The sequence below is a fragment of the Oncorhynchus nerka genome, linkage group LG26 (assembly GCF_034236695.1).
Source record: "Oncorhynchus nerka isolate Pitt River linkage group LG26, Oner_Uvic_2.0, whole genome shotgun sequence".
Classification (NCBI taxonomy): Eukaryota; Metazoa; Chordata; class Actinopteri; order Salmoniformes; family Salmonidae; genus Oncorhynchus; species Oncorhynchus nerka.
This window is the reverse complement of record NC_088421.1, coordinates 26,282,902-26,296,352: the sequence shown is the minus strand read 5'-3', so window position 1 is coordinate 26,296,352 and position 13,451 is coordinate 26,282,902. Positions and strand designations below refer to the sequence as shown.

Sequence of the window (13,451 nt, the reverse complement as noted above, 5' to 3'; positions counted from 1 at the left end):
AATTTTGTGTTCCTTTTGATGTTCTCTCTCTCCCCTCTCTCTCCCTCTCTCTCTCTCGCTCTTTCTATCTCCCTCTCGCTCTTTCTATCTATCTATCTATCTATCTATCTATCTATCTCTCTCTCTCTCCCTCTTTCTTTTTATCTCTCTCTCACTCTTTCTATCTCTCTCTCTCCCTCTCTCTCTCGCTCTTTCTATATCTCTCTATCTCTCTCTCTCTCGCTTTCTATCTATCTATCTATCTATCTATCTATCTATCTATCTATCTATCTATCTATCTATCTATCTATCTATCTATCTATCTATCTATCTATCTTTCTATCTCTCTCTCTCTCTTCTCTCTCTATCTATCTATCTATCTATCTATCTATCTATCTATCTATCTTTCTATCTCTCTCTCTCGCTCTTTCTATCTCTCTCTCTCTCTTGCTCTTTCTTTTTATCTCTCTCTCTCTGTGTCACTCTTTCTATCTCTATCTCTCCCTTTCTCTCTCTCGCTCTTTCTATCTCTCTCTCTCTCTCTCTCTCTCTCTCTATCTATCTATCTATCTATCTATCTATCTATCTATCTATCTATCTCTCTCTCTCTCTCTCTCGCTCTCTCTCTCTCTCTCTCTCTTTCTCGCTCTTTCTATCAATGTATCTCTCTCTCTCGCGCTCTTTCTATCAATGTATCTCTCTCTCTTGCGCTCTTTCTATCTCTCTCTCTCTCTCGTTCTCACTCTCTCTCTCTCTCTCTCTCTCGCGCTCTTTCTATCTCTCTCTCTCTCGTTCTCACTCTCTCTCTCTCTCTCTCTCATCTCTTTCCCTCTCTCTCTGTGGGACAGGTGTAATAACCGTACCCAGTGTGTGGTGGTGGCAGGGTCCGATGTGTTCCCAGACCCCTGCCCAGGGACCTACAAGTACCTGGAGATACAGTACGAGTGTGTCCCCTACAGTGAGTACCCAGACCCCCATCTCCCACATCCCTCACCCCCTTCCCCACCCCCATCCCCGTCCCCCTTCTCCCCCAGCTAACCCCTCTCAGCCCTCTCAGCAACTGACTGGCATTCACACCAACACACACACAGACTCTCTCTCTCACACACTCAGCCACACACACAAACAGACAGACCAAGACCAGACCAGACAGACACACATTGCTCTCTCGCTCTTGCTCTCTCTCTCTCTTACACACACACACACCTACACACACACACCTGCAAACAAACACACCTACACACACACACCTGCAAACAAACGCACCTACACACACACAGCACTAAACCCTTTTTCTCCATCGACAGCGCAACGCTCCAGAGGCTGAGAGAGATTTTCACACGGAGAAGGTGCTCCACAAACACCATGACAGATAAGCACTTCATACAGCAGTACAGCGAGGGGTCAGCCTTTATTGCCGATCATAGCGGTAACACACACCACCACACTCACACACACGTTGACCCCTGGGCCTGGTAGTTTGCTTTATCTGGTGCCAAACATCTTAGTGGTCCCTCTGATCTCCAAGAACAGTGAACATTGTCCACAGTGAGACTGGGAGGCAGGAGACTGTGTCTGTGTCATCATGCCCCAATGTTAACACAAACAGCAAAGGGATTATTTTAGACCACATGACCCTGAAGATGTGCACATTTCAATATCCCCATGGTAACTGGCTGCCGGCTCCCTCGGGTGCTGCTCACATCTCCGTGGCAGGTGTGACACACACACACACGCACGTACACACACATTACGCACGCGCTCTGTTGCTCATACACACGCACAAACACAAGTACAAACACACACACACACACGCACGTACACACACATTACGCACGCGCTCTGTTGCTCATACACACGCACAAACACAAGTACAAACACACACACACACACATACACAAACACACGCCGAAACACACATCCACATCACACACTGTCTCTCACACACTCTCACTCACACCCTAAAGCACACACACACACACAAGAACACAAGAACACAGGCAGACAGGGTGAGGATTCTGGTGTTGTGTGGAGCCTCAGTCATGTGAAAATCTCTGCTCAGACAGTGTCCCCTCCTCCTCATGTAGTATTACTCTCAGCATTGATCCTCTCACTGTGCAGGAGTATTCCAGGGGGCTGCCGCCTCATCCCCCCTCCACTGGGGAGAGACAGAAGTGTGGTGTGTGTGGGGGAGGGGGGGGGTGATTGATGACTATGGGAGGGATGAAGGGAAGAGGTGGGTAAAAGATACTCTGTGGGTGAATGTCTATGTTTTTTCCTTCAGGGAGCCGTGAGTACAGGAACTGAAGAAATCAAAACTGACATAAACAACTCCCTGACCTCTTCTCTGAATTCTCACACTCCTCTCTTCCTCTCAACATATCTCCATGTCAATATCGCCTTTTTTCATCTCTCCTTCTCTGTCAACCTTCTCTCTCTTGGTTTCATGCCGTTCTTCTACAACTCTTTATATTCTACACTTTATCCATTGCCACATTTCTTTCACTCTCCCATTGATCTCATCTCTTTCCCTCCCTCTCTTTATCTTCCGATGTCGCTTTCTTTTCTCTTTGCAGGTTTTAGGAGTTGTCCCAACACTCCACTGTCACCTGTAGGAGTTGTCCCAACACTCCACTGTCACCTGTAGGAGTTGTCCCAACACTCCACTGTCACCTGTAGGAGTTGTCCCAACACTCCACTTTCAACTGTCCAAGTGCAACACAAAGTGCAGCATGGCCTCCAGGCCTCTAGGGGAGCTGTCCTACTTGGCTGGCTGTGCCCCCTTAAGATTACGATGAACTCTGACCCTCCTCTGCTCAGCGCTCACAGGCCCTCAGCTAACCTGCCTCTAGATATATACTGTAGTTCAGGGTTGAGTCCTGTTACCATCACAACAGTAAAAGTTATAACTGTGACCTTTGCTGTTGGGGAAGGTTTTCTAGTCTGTGTTATCTTTCTTCTTCTCTCTCTCTTTTGCCCTGCAGCCTTTGGGTGAGATCATGTCCTCTTTCAGTCTCCTCTATCATCTCTCTCTCTGAATGTAGCCCTGAGATGTGAGTTGACTTGTTGTGGTGGTCAGGTTGAGTGGCCCCTGGTTGCTATGTTCTACTTTATGTGGTCTCCTCTGGTGTTGTTTTGTTGTTAGGTGGTGATCTGGTCCTGGGTTATAAATAAATAGTTTCCTCTTCTGTCCTCTCTTATTCTCTCTTATTCCAGACCAGACATTTCCCTCTGACTGCACACAGGAGCCAATTGAAAGTGATGATTAAATAGCTGCTGACTTGCATTTTTCCTATTCCCGTCTTCTATTAAAGAAGCTTGTTTATTGGATCTGAAGGAAGGAGGGTGGAGGGGGTTATGAGAAAATTGGAACCTGATCGCGTCGTGATGAAAAGTCTTGGCTGTCTGAAGTGAGAAAGACGAGCCAATTAGAACAGTCCTCCGTCAGTCTTCTCCTCTCCCTCAGGGATGGGCTGTGGGCCAGACCAGACTTGCAAACACACACATACACGTTAGTTCTCCCCACCCGCGCCGCATTCCGCCGCACCACGCTACGTGTTGTCAGGCTATGCCACCAGAATATAAATAGATCCTGAGTGAATTAGATTCAGTGTTACAGTCCTCCTCATCCCAAACCTAGTGGCAACTAACTGGCCTTCTATTAATTACCAGGAGAAGGTCATCTCATCCCAAACCTAGTGGCAACTAACTGGGCTTCTATTAATTACCAGGAGGAGGTCATCTCATCCCAAACCTAGTGGCAACTAACTGGGCTTCTATTAATTACCAGGAGGAGGTCATCTCATCCCAAACCTAGTGGCAACTAACTGGGCTTCTATTAATTACCAGGAGAAGGTCATCTCATCCCAAACCCAGTGGCAACTAACTGGGCTTCTATTAATTACCAGGAGAAGGTAATCTCATCCCAAACCTAGTGGCAACTAACTGGGCTTCTATTAATTACCAGGAGAAGGTCATCTCATCCCAAACCTAGTGGCAACTAACTGGGTTTCTATTAATTACCAGGAGAAGGTCATCTCATCCCAAACCTAGTGGCAACTAACTGGGCTTCTATTAATTACCAGAAGGTAATCTCATCCCAAACCCAGTGACAACTAACTGGGCTTCTATTAATTACCAGGAGAAAGTCATCTCATCCCAAACCTAGTGACAACTAACTGGGCTTCTATTAATTACCAGGAGAAGGTCATCCTATCCCAAACCTAGTGACATCTAACTGGGCTTCTATTAATTACCAGGAGGAGGTCATCTCATCCCAAACCTAGTGGCAACTAACTGGGCTTCTATTAATTACCAGGAGGTCATCTCATCCCAAACCTAGTGACATCTAACTGGGCTTCTATTAATTACCAGGAGGAGGTCATCTCATCCCAAACCTAGTGGCAACTAACTGGGCTTCTATTAATTACCAGGAGAAGGTCATCTCATCCCAAACCTAGTGGCAACTAACTGGGTTTCTATTAATTAACAGGAGGAGGTCATCTCATCCCAAACCTAGTGGCAACTAACTGGGCTTCTATTAATTACCAGGAGGAGGTCATCTCATCCCAAACCTAGTGGCAACTAACTGGGCTTCTATTAATTACCAGGAGGAGGTCATCTCATCCCAAACCTAGAGGCAACTAACTGGGCTTCTATTAATTACCAGGAGAAGGTCATCTCATCCCAAACCCAGTGACAACTAACTGGGCTTCTATTAATTACCAGGAGAAGGTCATCTAATCCCAAACCTAGTGGCAACTAACTGGGTTTCTATTAATTACCAGGAGAAGGTCATCTCATCCCAAACCTAGTGGCAACTAACTGGGCTTCTATTAATTACCAGGAGAAGGTCATCTCATCCCAAACCTAGTGGCAACTAACTGGGTTTCTATTAATTACCAGGAGGAGGTCATCTCATCCCAAACCTAGTGGCAACTAACTGGGCTTCTATTAATTACCAGGAGGAGGTCATCTCATCCCAAACCTAGAGGCAACTAACTGGGCTTCTATTAATTACCAGGAGAAGGTCATCTCATCCCAAACCTAGTGACATCTAACTGGGCTTCTATTAATTACCAGGAGGAGGTCATCTCATCCCAAACCTAGTGGCAACTAACTGGGCTTCTATTAATTACCAGGAGAAGGTCATCTCATCCCAAACCTAGTGGCAACTAACTGGGCTTCTATTAATTACCAGGAGGAGGTCATCTCATCCCAAACCTAGTGGCAACTAACTGGGCTTCTATTAATTACCAGGAGGAGGTCATCTCATCCCAAACCTAGTGGCAACTAACTGGGCTTCTATTAATTACCAGGAGAGGAGGTCATCTCATCCCAAACCTAGTGGCAACTAACTGGGCTTCTATTAATTACCAGGAGGTCATCTTATCCCAAACCTAGTGGCAACTAACTGGGCTTCTATTAATTACCAGGAGAAGGTCATCTCATCCCAAACCTAGTGGCAACTAACTGGGCTTCTATTAATTACCAGGAGGTCATCTTATCCCAAACCTAGTGGCAACTAACTGGGTTTCTATTAATTACCAGGAGAAGGTCATCTCATCCCAAACCTAGAGGCAACTAACTGGGCTTCTATTAATTACCAGGAGAAGGTCATCTCATCCCAAACCTAGTGGCAACTAACTGGGCTTCTATTAATTACCAGGAGAAGGTCATCTCATCCCAAACCTAGTGGCAACTAACTGGGTTTCTATTAATTACCAGGAGGTCATCTCATCCCAAACCTAGTGGCAACTAACTGGGTTTCTATTAATTACCAGGAGAAGGTCATCTCATCCCAAACCTAGTGACATCTAACTGGGTTTCTATTAATTACCAGGAGGAGGTCATCTCATCCCAAACCTAGTGGCAACTAACTGGGCTTCTATTAATTACCAGGAGAAGGTCATCTCATCCCAAACCTAGTGACATCTAACTGGGCTTCTATTAATTACCAGGAGGAGGTCATCTCATCCCAAACCTAGTGGCAACTAACTGGGCTTCTATTAATTACCAGGAGAAGGTCATCTCATCCCAAACCTAGTGGCAACTAACTGGGCTTCTATTAATTACCAGGAGAAGGTAATCTCATCCCAAACCTAGTGGCAACTAACTGGGCTTCTATTAATTACCAGGAGAAGGTCATCTCATCCCAAACCCAGTGACAACTAACTGGTCTTCTATTAATTACCAGGAGAAGGTCATCTAATCCCAAACCTAGTGGCAACTAACTGGGTTTCTATTAATTACCAGGAGAAGGTCATCTAATCCCAAACCTAGAGGCAACTAACTGGGCTTCTATTAATTACCAGGAGAAGGTCATCTCATCCCAAACCTAGTGACATCTAACTGGCCTTCTATTCATTACCAGGAGAAGGTCATCTCATCCCAAACCTAGTGGCAACTAACTGGGCTTCTATTAATTACCAGGAGGTCATCTCATCCCAAACCTAGTGGCAACTAACTGGGCTTCTATTAATTACCAGGAGAAGGTCATCTCATCCCAAACCTAGTGGCAACTAACTGGGCTTCTATTAATTACCAGGAGAAGGTCATCTCATCCCAAACCTAGTGGCAACTAACTGGGCTTCTATTAATTACCAGGAGGTCATCTTATCCCAAACCTAGTGGCAACTAACTGGGTGTTTTACCAGGAGAAGGTCATCTAATCCAAAACCTAATGACAACTAACTGGGTTTGTTTAATTACTAGGAGAGAGGGATCCCTCCCGGGGTTACCCCTCTCCTCTGCAGAGATTAATTGAATTTGGTGCTGCTAATCGCTCTGGTAATGCCCCATCTTTCATGGCTCACTGGGAGTGCAGGGTGTTTTGGTGTCTTTATGGGTGACATATGTTTGTTTGTTTGGTTCTACTTAACGGGAGAGGGATAGGGGTTAGGGATAGAGGGATGGTGTTTAAAGGGTCGCTGTTTGCAGCTGGCATGATGCGTGCAGGCATGTGTGTGTGTGTGTGTGTGTGTGTGTGTGTGTGTGTGTGTGTGTGTGTGTGTGTGTGTGTGTGTGTGTGTGTGTGTGTGTGTGTGTGTGTGTGTGTGTGTGGTTGTCTGGGTGTGTGTGGGTGGGTGTTTGTGTGCAAGTGTGTTTGTGTGTGTGACAGGGTCCTCTGTGTGCGTGTCACATAGTGCTTTGTGTTACCAGCCACCTGAAACGTGGAGGTGACAGGCGAAGCAGCTGAGTCGACACAGCACTGTCAGATGAGCTCAGAAGAGGCGGCCAGTGTGTGTGTTTGTGTGTGTGTTAGTGTGTGTGTTAATGTGTGTGTTAGGATGTGTGAGCATGCCAGCAGAACATAACAACAGCCAACAAGTCAAGTCATATCTCACAGTGCCAAAAACCCTGCAAGCCCTTACAGAGACATCACTTTGTCTTCACTGGGCAGAACAGAGCAAGACAAACTGTTGTGACACAGATTCACTCTGTCAAGGCTTGCTTCACAACTGGCTTCTATCAACACATACTGAGTGTACTGTATAAACTATACCTTATTATACCATACTATACTACACACTATATCTATTTCCTAGTTCACCACACATCATTAAACAACACTATACTATAATATAATATACTATATATATATATATTTCCTGGAGTAAAAATCCAGTAGATTAATATCATGTTGCCTAGTCACTTTATTCCTAGTTATATGTACATATCTACCTCAATGACCTCGTATCCCTTCACATCGACTAGGTACTGGTACTTTGTGTATATAGCCAAGTTATCATTGTGTATTTATTGGTACTTGTTTTACTAGGTGTTATTCCTTTCCTATTATTTCTCTATGTTCTTTCTCTCTGCGTTGTTGGGAAGGCCCGTAACGTTCGTCTACAACTGCTGCTGACGAAGCCTGTAGGAACCCATGGAAATGTAGAGAGCAGAGTGCAGAGGAGAGTAGAACTCTACCTGTTCCTGCTCCCAGTAAATGTAGAGAGCAGAGAGGAGAGTAGAACTCTACCTGTTCCTGCTCCCAGTAAATGTAGAGTGCAGAGAGGAGAGTAGAACTCTACCTGTTCCTGCTCCCAGTAAATGTAGAGAGCAGAGAGGAGAGTAGAACTCTACCTGTCCCTGCTCCCAGTAAATGTAGAGAGCAGAGTGCAGAGAGGAGAGAACTCTAGAACTGCTCCCAGTAAATGTAGAGAGCAGAGTGCAGAGAGGAGAGTAGAACTCTACCTGTTCCTGCTCCCAGTAAATGTAGAGAGCAGAGTGCAGAGAGGAGAGTAGAACTCTACCTGTCCCTGCTCCCAGTAAATGTAGAGAGCAGAGAGGAGAGTAGAACTCTACCTGTTACTGCTCCCAGTAAATGTAGAGAGCAGAGAGGAGAGTAGAACTCTACCTGTCCCTGCTCCCAGTAAATGTAGAGAGCAGAGAGGAGAGTAGAACTCTACCTGTTCCTGCTCCCAGTAAATGTAGAGAGCAGAGAGGAGAGTAGAACTCTACCTGTTCCTGCTCCCAGTAAATGTAGAGTGCAGAGAGGAGAGTAGAACTCTACCTGTTCCTGCTCCCAGTAAATGTAGAGAGCAGAGAGGAGAGTAGAACTCTACCTGTTCCTGCTCCCAGTAAATGTAGAGAGCAGAGAGGAGAGTAGAACTCTACCTGTCCCTGCTCCCAGTAAATGTAGAGAGCGGAGAGGAGAGTAGAACTCTACCTGTTCCTGCTCCCAGTAAATGTAGAGAGCAGAGAGGAGAGTAGAACTCTACCTGTTCCTGCTCCCAGTAAATGTAGAGAGCAGAGAGGAGAGTAGAACTCTACCTGTTCCTGCTCCCAGTAAATGTAGAGAGCAGAGAGGAGAGTAGAACTCTACCTGTCCCTGCTCCCAGTAAATGTAGAGAGCAGAGTGCAGAGAGGAGAGTAGAACTCTACCTGTTCCTGCTCCCAGTAAATGTAGAGAGCAGAGAGGAGAGTAGAACTCTACCTGTTCCTGCTCCCAGTAAATGTAGAGAGCAGAGAGGAGAGTAGAACTGTTCCTGCTCCCAGTAAATGTAGAGAGCAGAGAGGAGAGTATAACTCTACCTGTCCCTGCTCCCAGTAAATGTAGAGAGCAGAGAGGAGAGTAGAACTCTACCTGTCCCTGCTCCCAGTAAATGTAGAGAGCAGAGTGTAGAGAGGAGAGTAGAACTCTACCTGTTCCTGCTCCCAGTAAATGTAGAGTGCAGAGAGGAGAGTAGAACTCTACCTGTTCCTGCTCCCAGTAAATGTAGAGAGCAGAGAGGAGAGTAGAACTCTACCTGTCCCTGCTCCCAGTAAATGTAGAGAGCAGAGAGGAGAGTAGAACTCTACCTGTTCCTGCTCCCAGTAAATGTAGAGAGCAGAAAGGAGAGTAGAACTCTACCTGTCCCTGCTCCCAGTAAATGTAGAGAGCAGAGAGGAGAGTAGAACTCTACCTGTTCCTGCTCCCAGTAAATGTAGAGAGCAGAGAGGAGAGTAGAACTCTACCTGTTCCTGCTCCCAGTAAATGTAGAGAGCAGAGAGGAGAGTAGAACTCTACCTGTTCCTGCTCCCAGTAAATGTAGAGAGCAGAGAGGAGAGTAGAACTCTACCTGTTCCTGCTCCCAGTAAATGTAAAGAGCAGAGAGGAGAGTAGAACTCTACCTGTTCCTGCTCCCAGTAAATGTAGAGAGCAGAGAGGAGAGTAGAACTCTACCTGTCCCTGCTCACAGTAAATGTAGAGAGCAGAGTGCAGAGAGGAGAGTAGAACTCTACCTGTTCCTGCTCCCAGTAAATGTAGCACTACATCATTATTGATCCCTACTGCTCTTTCCAGTGGGGAGATCCATGCTACACGACCAGGACTGTTACACTCAGTGGAGAGTCAGGCCTTTTGCTCTTGCATCAGTTGGCCAACTTATCTTGTTAACAATAACAGTGCAGCTAACGGAATAATTGAATTGTTAAATCACCGTCATGTACTGTGCTACTCTATACTGTTTAGTAGCTTTAACTTCTGTATAATGTCCTTCTATACGTTTCTATAAGTCACCACTGGGTCTGTGTACTGCGGATCGGGACATTTGAACCACAGAAATGTATTCTGGGGCTTGTATTCATATCAGTGCCTTTCTGGACACAAAGCTTCTGTAACTCATAGTTTACTTGTCTGGGTGGGTTTGTCAGGAGAAGGGTAGTTGTGTTGTAGTTTGACACGTTTCAGAGAGAAAGAGAGAGAAATGCAATGATGTCAGAAAGGGAGATTGTGTAAATATGTGTAGGGACACCATTAGGGACTCATGTTTGGTGATCGACAAATGGGAGGATTGGGTTGAGCCTGGAAGAAATGAATGAAGGATGAAGAGACAGCGGGAGAGGAGAGAGGGCATGCTATTTCTCAGCCGTGTGGTGAAGGAGAGAGTAGAGAGGGCATGCTATTTCTCAGCAGTGTGGTGAAGGAGAGAGGAGAGAGGGCATGCTATTTCTCAGCAGTGTGGTGAAGGAGAGAGGAGAGAGGGCATGCTATTTCTCAGCAGTGTGGTGAAGGAGAGAGGAGAGAGGGCATGCTATTTCTCAGCAGTGTGGTGAAGGAGAGAGGAGAGAGGGCATGCTATTTCTCAGCAGTGTGGTGAAGGAGAGAGGAGAGAGGGCATGCTATTTCTCAGCCGTGTGGTGAAGGAGAGAGTAGAGAGGGCATGCTATTTCTCAGCCGTGTGGTGAAGGAGAGAGGAGAGAGGGCATGCTATTTCTCAGCAGTGTGGTGAAGGAGAGAGGAGAGAGGGCATGCTATTTCTCAGCAGTGTGGTGAAGGAGAGAGGAGAGAGGGCATGCTATTTCTCAGCAGTGTGGTGAAGGAGAGAGTAGAGAGGGCATGCTATTTCTCAGCAGTGTGGTGAAGGAGAGAGGGCATGCTATTTCTCAGCAGTGTGGTGAAGGAGAGAGGAGAGAGGGCATGCTATTTCTCAGCAGTGTGGTGAAGGAGAGAGGAGAGAGGGCATGCTATTTCTCAGCAGTGTGGTGAAGGAGAGAGGAGAGAGGGCATGCTATTTCTCAGCAGTGTGGTGAAGGAGAGAGGAGAGAGGGCATGCTATTTCTCAGCAGTGTGGTGAAGGAGAGAGGAGAGAGGGCATGCTATTTCTCAGCAGTGTGGTGAAGGAGAGAGGAGAGAGGGCATGCTATTTCTCAGCAGTGTGGTGAAGGAGAGAGGAGAGAGGGCATGCTATTTCTCAGCCGTGTGGTGAAGGAGAGAGGAGAAGAGAAGAGTTGTCCTGCAGTGCTCCTCAGGTGTCCGTGTATATGTAGCTCTGTGTTAGCGTGCTGTGCCTGCTATTTTAGCAGTGGGGATAATTGATAGGGTTCTGGAGAGCAGTGCTGAGCAGAGGAGGTGCCTGGGTTTTCATTCTCACCAGGGGACCTACGATGGAGCCTGAATGAATCAGACACTCAGAGACCCAGGTGGCTCTACTGTACACTAACACCCCGCAATGCACAGTGTGTGTGTGTGTGTGTGTGTGTGTGTGTGTGTGTGTGTGTGTGTGTGTGAGAGGAGAGAGGCGCATGCTATTTTCAGCAGACAAGCAGCAGACAAGGACCAGAGGACGTCAACAAATCAAATCTACCTCTTTTCTTCTCCTTCTCTCCTCTTCCTCACCAAAGCATCATCCCTCTTTTATTAGGACTCTCTCGTTCTCTCTACCTCTCCTTCACTCTCATTTCTCTGCTTCTCTCTCGTTCTCTCTACCTCTCCTTCACTCTCATTTCCTGCAGTGCTCTCTCAGGTGTCTCTGTATATGTAGCTCTGTGTTCTGCTGTGCCTCGTTAGCTGGGGATAATTCTAGGGTTCAGCAGTGCTCAGAGGAGGTGCTCTGGTTTCTCTCGTTCTCTCAGGGGACCTCCCGATGGAGCCTGAATGAATCAGACACTCAGAGACTCCAGGTGGCTCTCTGTTCACTCACCCCGCAATGCACAGTGTGTGTGTGTGTGTCTGTGTGTGTGTGTGTGTGTGTGTGTGTGTGTCATTGTGTGTGTGTGTGTGTGTTCTGCGCTCTTTACAGACAAGCAGCAGACAAGGACCAGAGGACGTCAACAAATCAAATCTCATCATTCTCTGTTCTCTCTACCTCTCCCTCATTTCTCTCTTTCTCTCTACCTCTCCTTCACTCTCATTTCTCTGCTTCTCTCTCGTTCTCTCTACCTCTCTCCTTCACTCTCATTTCTCTGCTTCTCTCTCATTCTCTCTACCTCTCCTTCACTCTCATTTCTCTGCTTCTCTCTCATTTCTCTGCTTCTCTCTCCTCTCTCTCTCATTTCTCTGCTTCTCTCTCGTTCTCTCTGCCTCTCCTTCACTCTCATTTCTCTGCTTCTCTCTCGTTCTCTCTACCTCTCCTTCACTCTCATTTCTCTGCTTCTCTCTCGTTCTCTCTACCTCTCCTTCACTCTCATTTCTCTGCTTCTCTTGTTCTCTCTACCTCTCCTTCACTCTCATTTCTCTGCTTCTCTCTCGTTCTCTCTGCCTCTCCTTCACTCTCATTTCTCTGCTTCTCTCTCGTTCTCTCTACCTCTCTCCTTCACTCTCATTTCTCTGCTTCTCTCTCATTTCTCTCTTCCTCTCCTTCACTCTCATTTCTCTGCTTTCTCTCTGCCTCTCTCTCTGCCTCTCCTTCACTCTCATTTCTCTCTGCTTCTCTCTTCACTCTAATTTCTCTCTGCTCGTTCTCTCTGCCTCTCCTTCACTCTCATTTCTCTGCTTCTCTCTCGTTCTCTCTGCCTCTCCTTCACTCTCATTTCTCTGCTTCTCTCTCGTTCTCTCTACCTCTCTCCTTCACTCTCATTTCCCTGCTTCTCTTGTTCTCTACCTCTCCTTCACTCTAATTTCTCTACTTCTCTCTCGTTCTCTCTGCCTCTCCTTCACTCTCATTTCTCTGCTTCTCTCTCGTTCTCTCTGCCTCTCCTTCACTCTCATTTCTCTGCTTCTCTCTTCACTCTCATTTCTCTGCCTCTCCTTCACTCTCATTTCTCTGCTTCTCTCTCGTTCTCTCTGCCTCTCCTTCACTCTCATTTCTCTGCTTCTCTCTCATTCTCTCTACCTCTCCTTCATTCTCATTTCTCTGCTTCACTCTATAGTTCTCTCTGCCTCTCCTTCATTCTCATTTCTCTGCTTCTCTCTCGTTCTCTCTGCCTCTCCTTCACTCTCATTTCTCTGCTTCTCTCTCGTTCTCTCTGCCTCTCCTTCACTCTCATTTCTCTGCTTCACTCTATAGTTCTCTCTGCCTCTCCTTCACTCTCATTTCTCTGCTTCTCTCTCGTTCTCTCTGCCTCTCCTTCACTCTCATTTCTCTGCTTCACTCTCTAGTTCTCTCTACCTCTCCTTCATTCTCATTTCTCTGCTTCACTCTATAGTTCTCTCTGCCTCTCCTTCACTCTCATTTCTCTGCTTCTCTCTCGTTCTCTCTGCCTCTCCTTCACTCTCATTTCTCTGCTTCTCTCTCATTCTCTCTGCCTCTCCTTCACTCTCATTTCTC

The 13,451-nt window shown here is 46.6% G+C and overlaps 1 protein-coding gene across 1 annotated transcript in view; it reads left to right on the top strand.

Annotated features, from left to right (window-relative positions):
- Window positions 1–13,451, top strand: part of LOC115123982 (adhesion G protein-coupled receptor L1-like) — a 134,821-nt gene that overhangs the window by 43,162 nt on the left and 78,208 nt on the right. Inside the window, exon 3 of the mRNA XM_065010328.1 lies at window positions 828–937. Coding sequence (XP_064866400.1) covers window positions 828–937 — 110 coding nt within the window. The remainder of the gene's footprint in view (window positions 1–827; window positions 938–13,451) is intronic.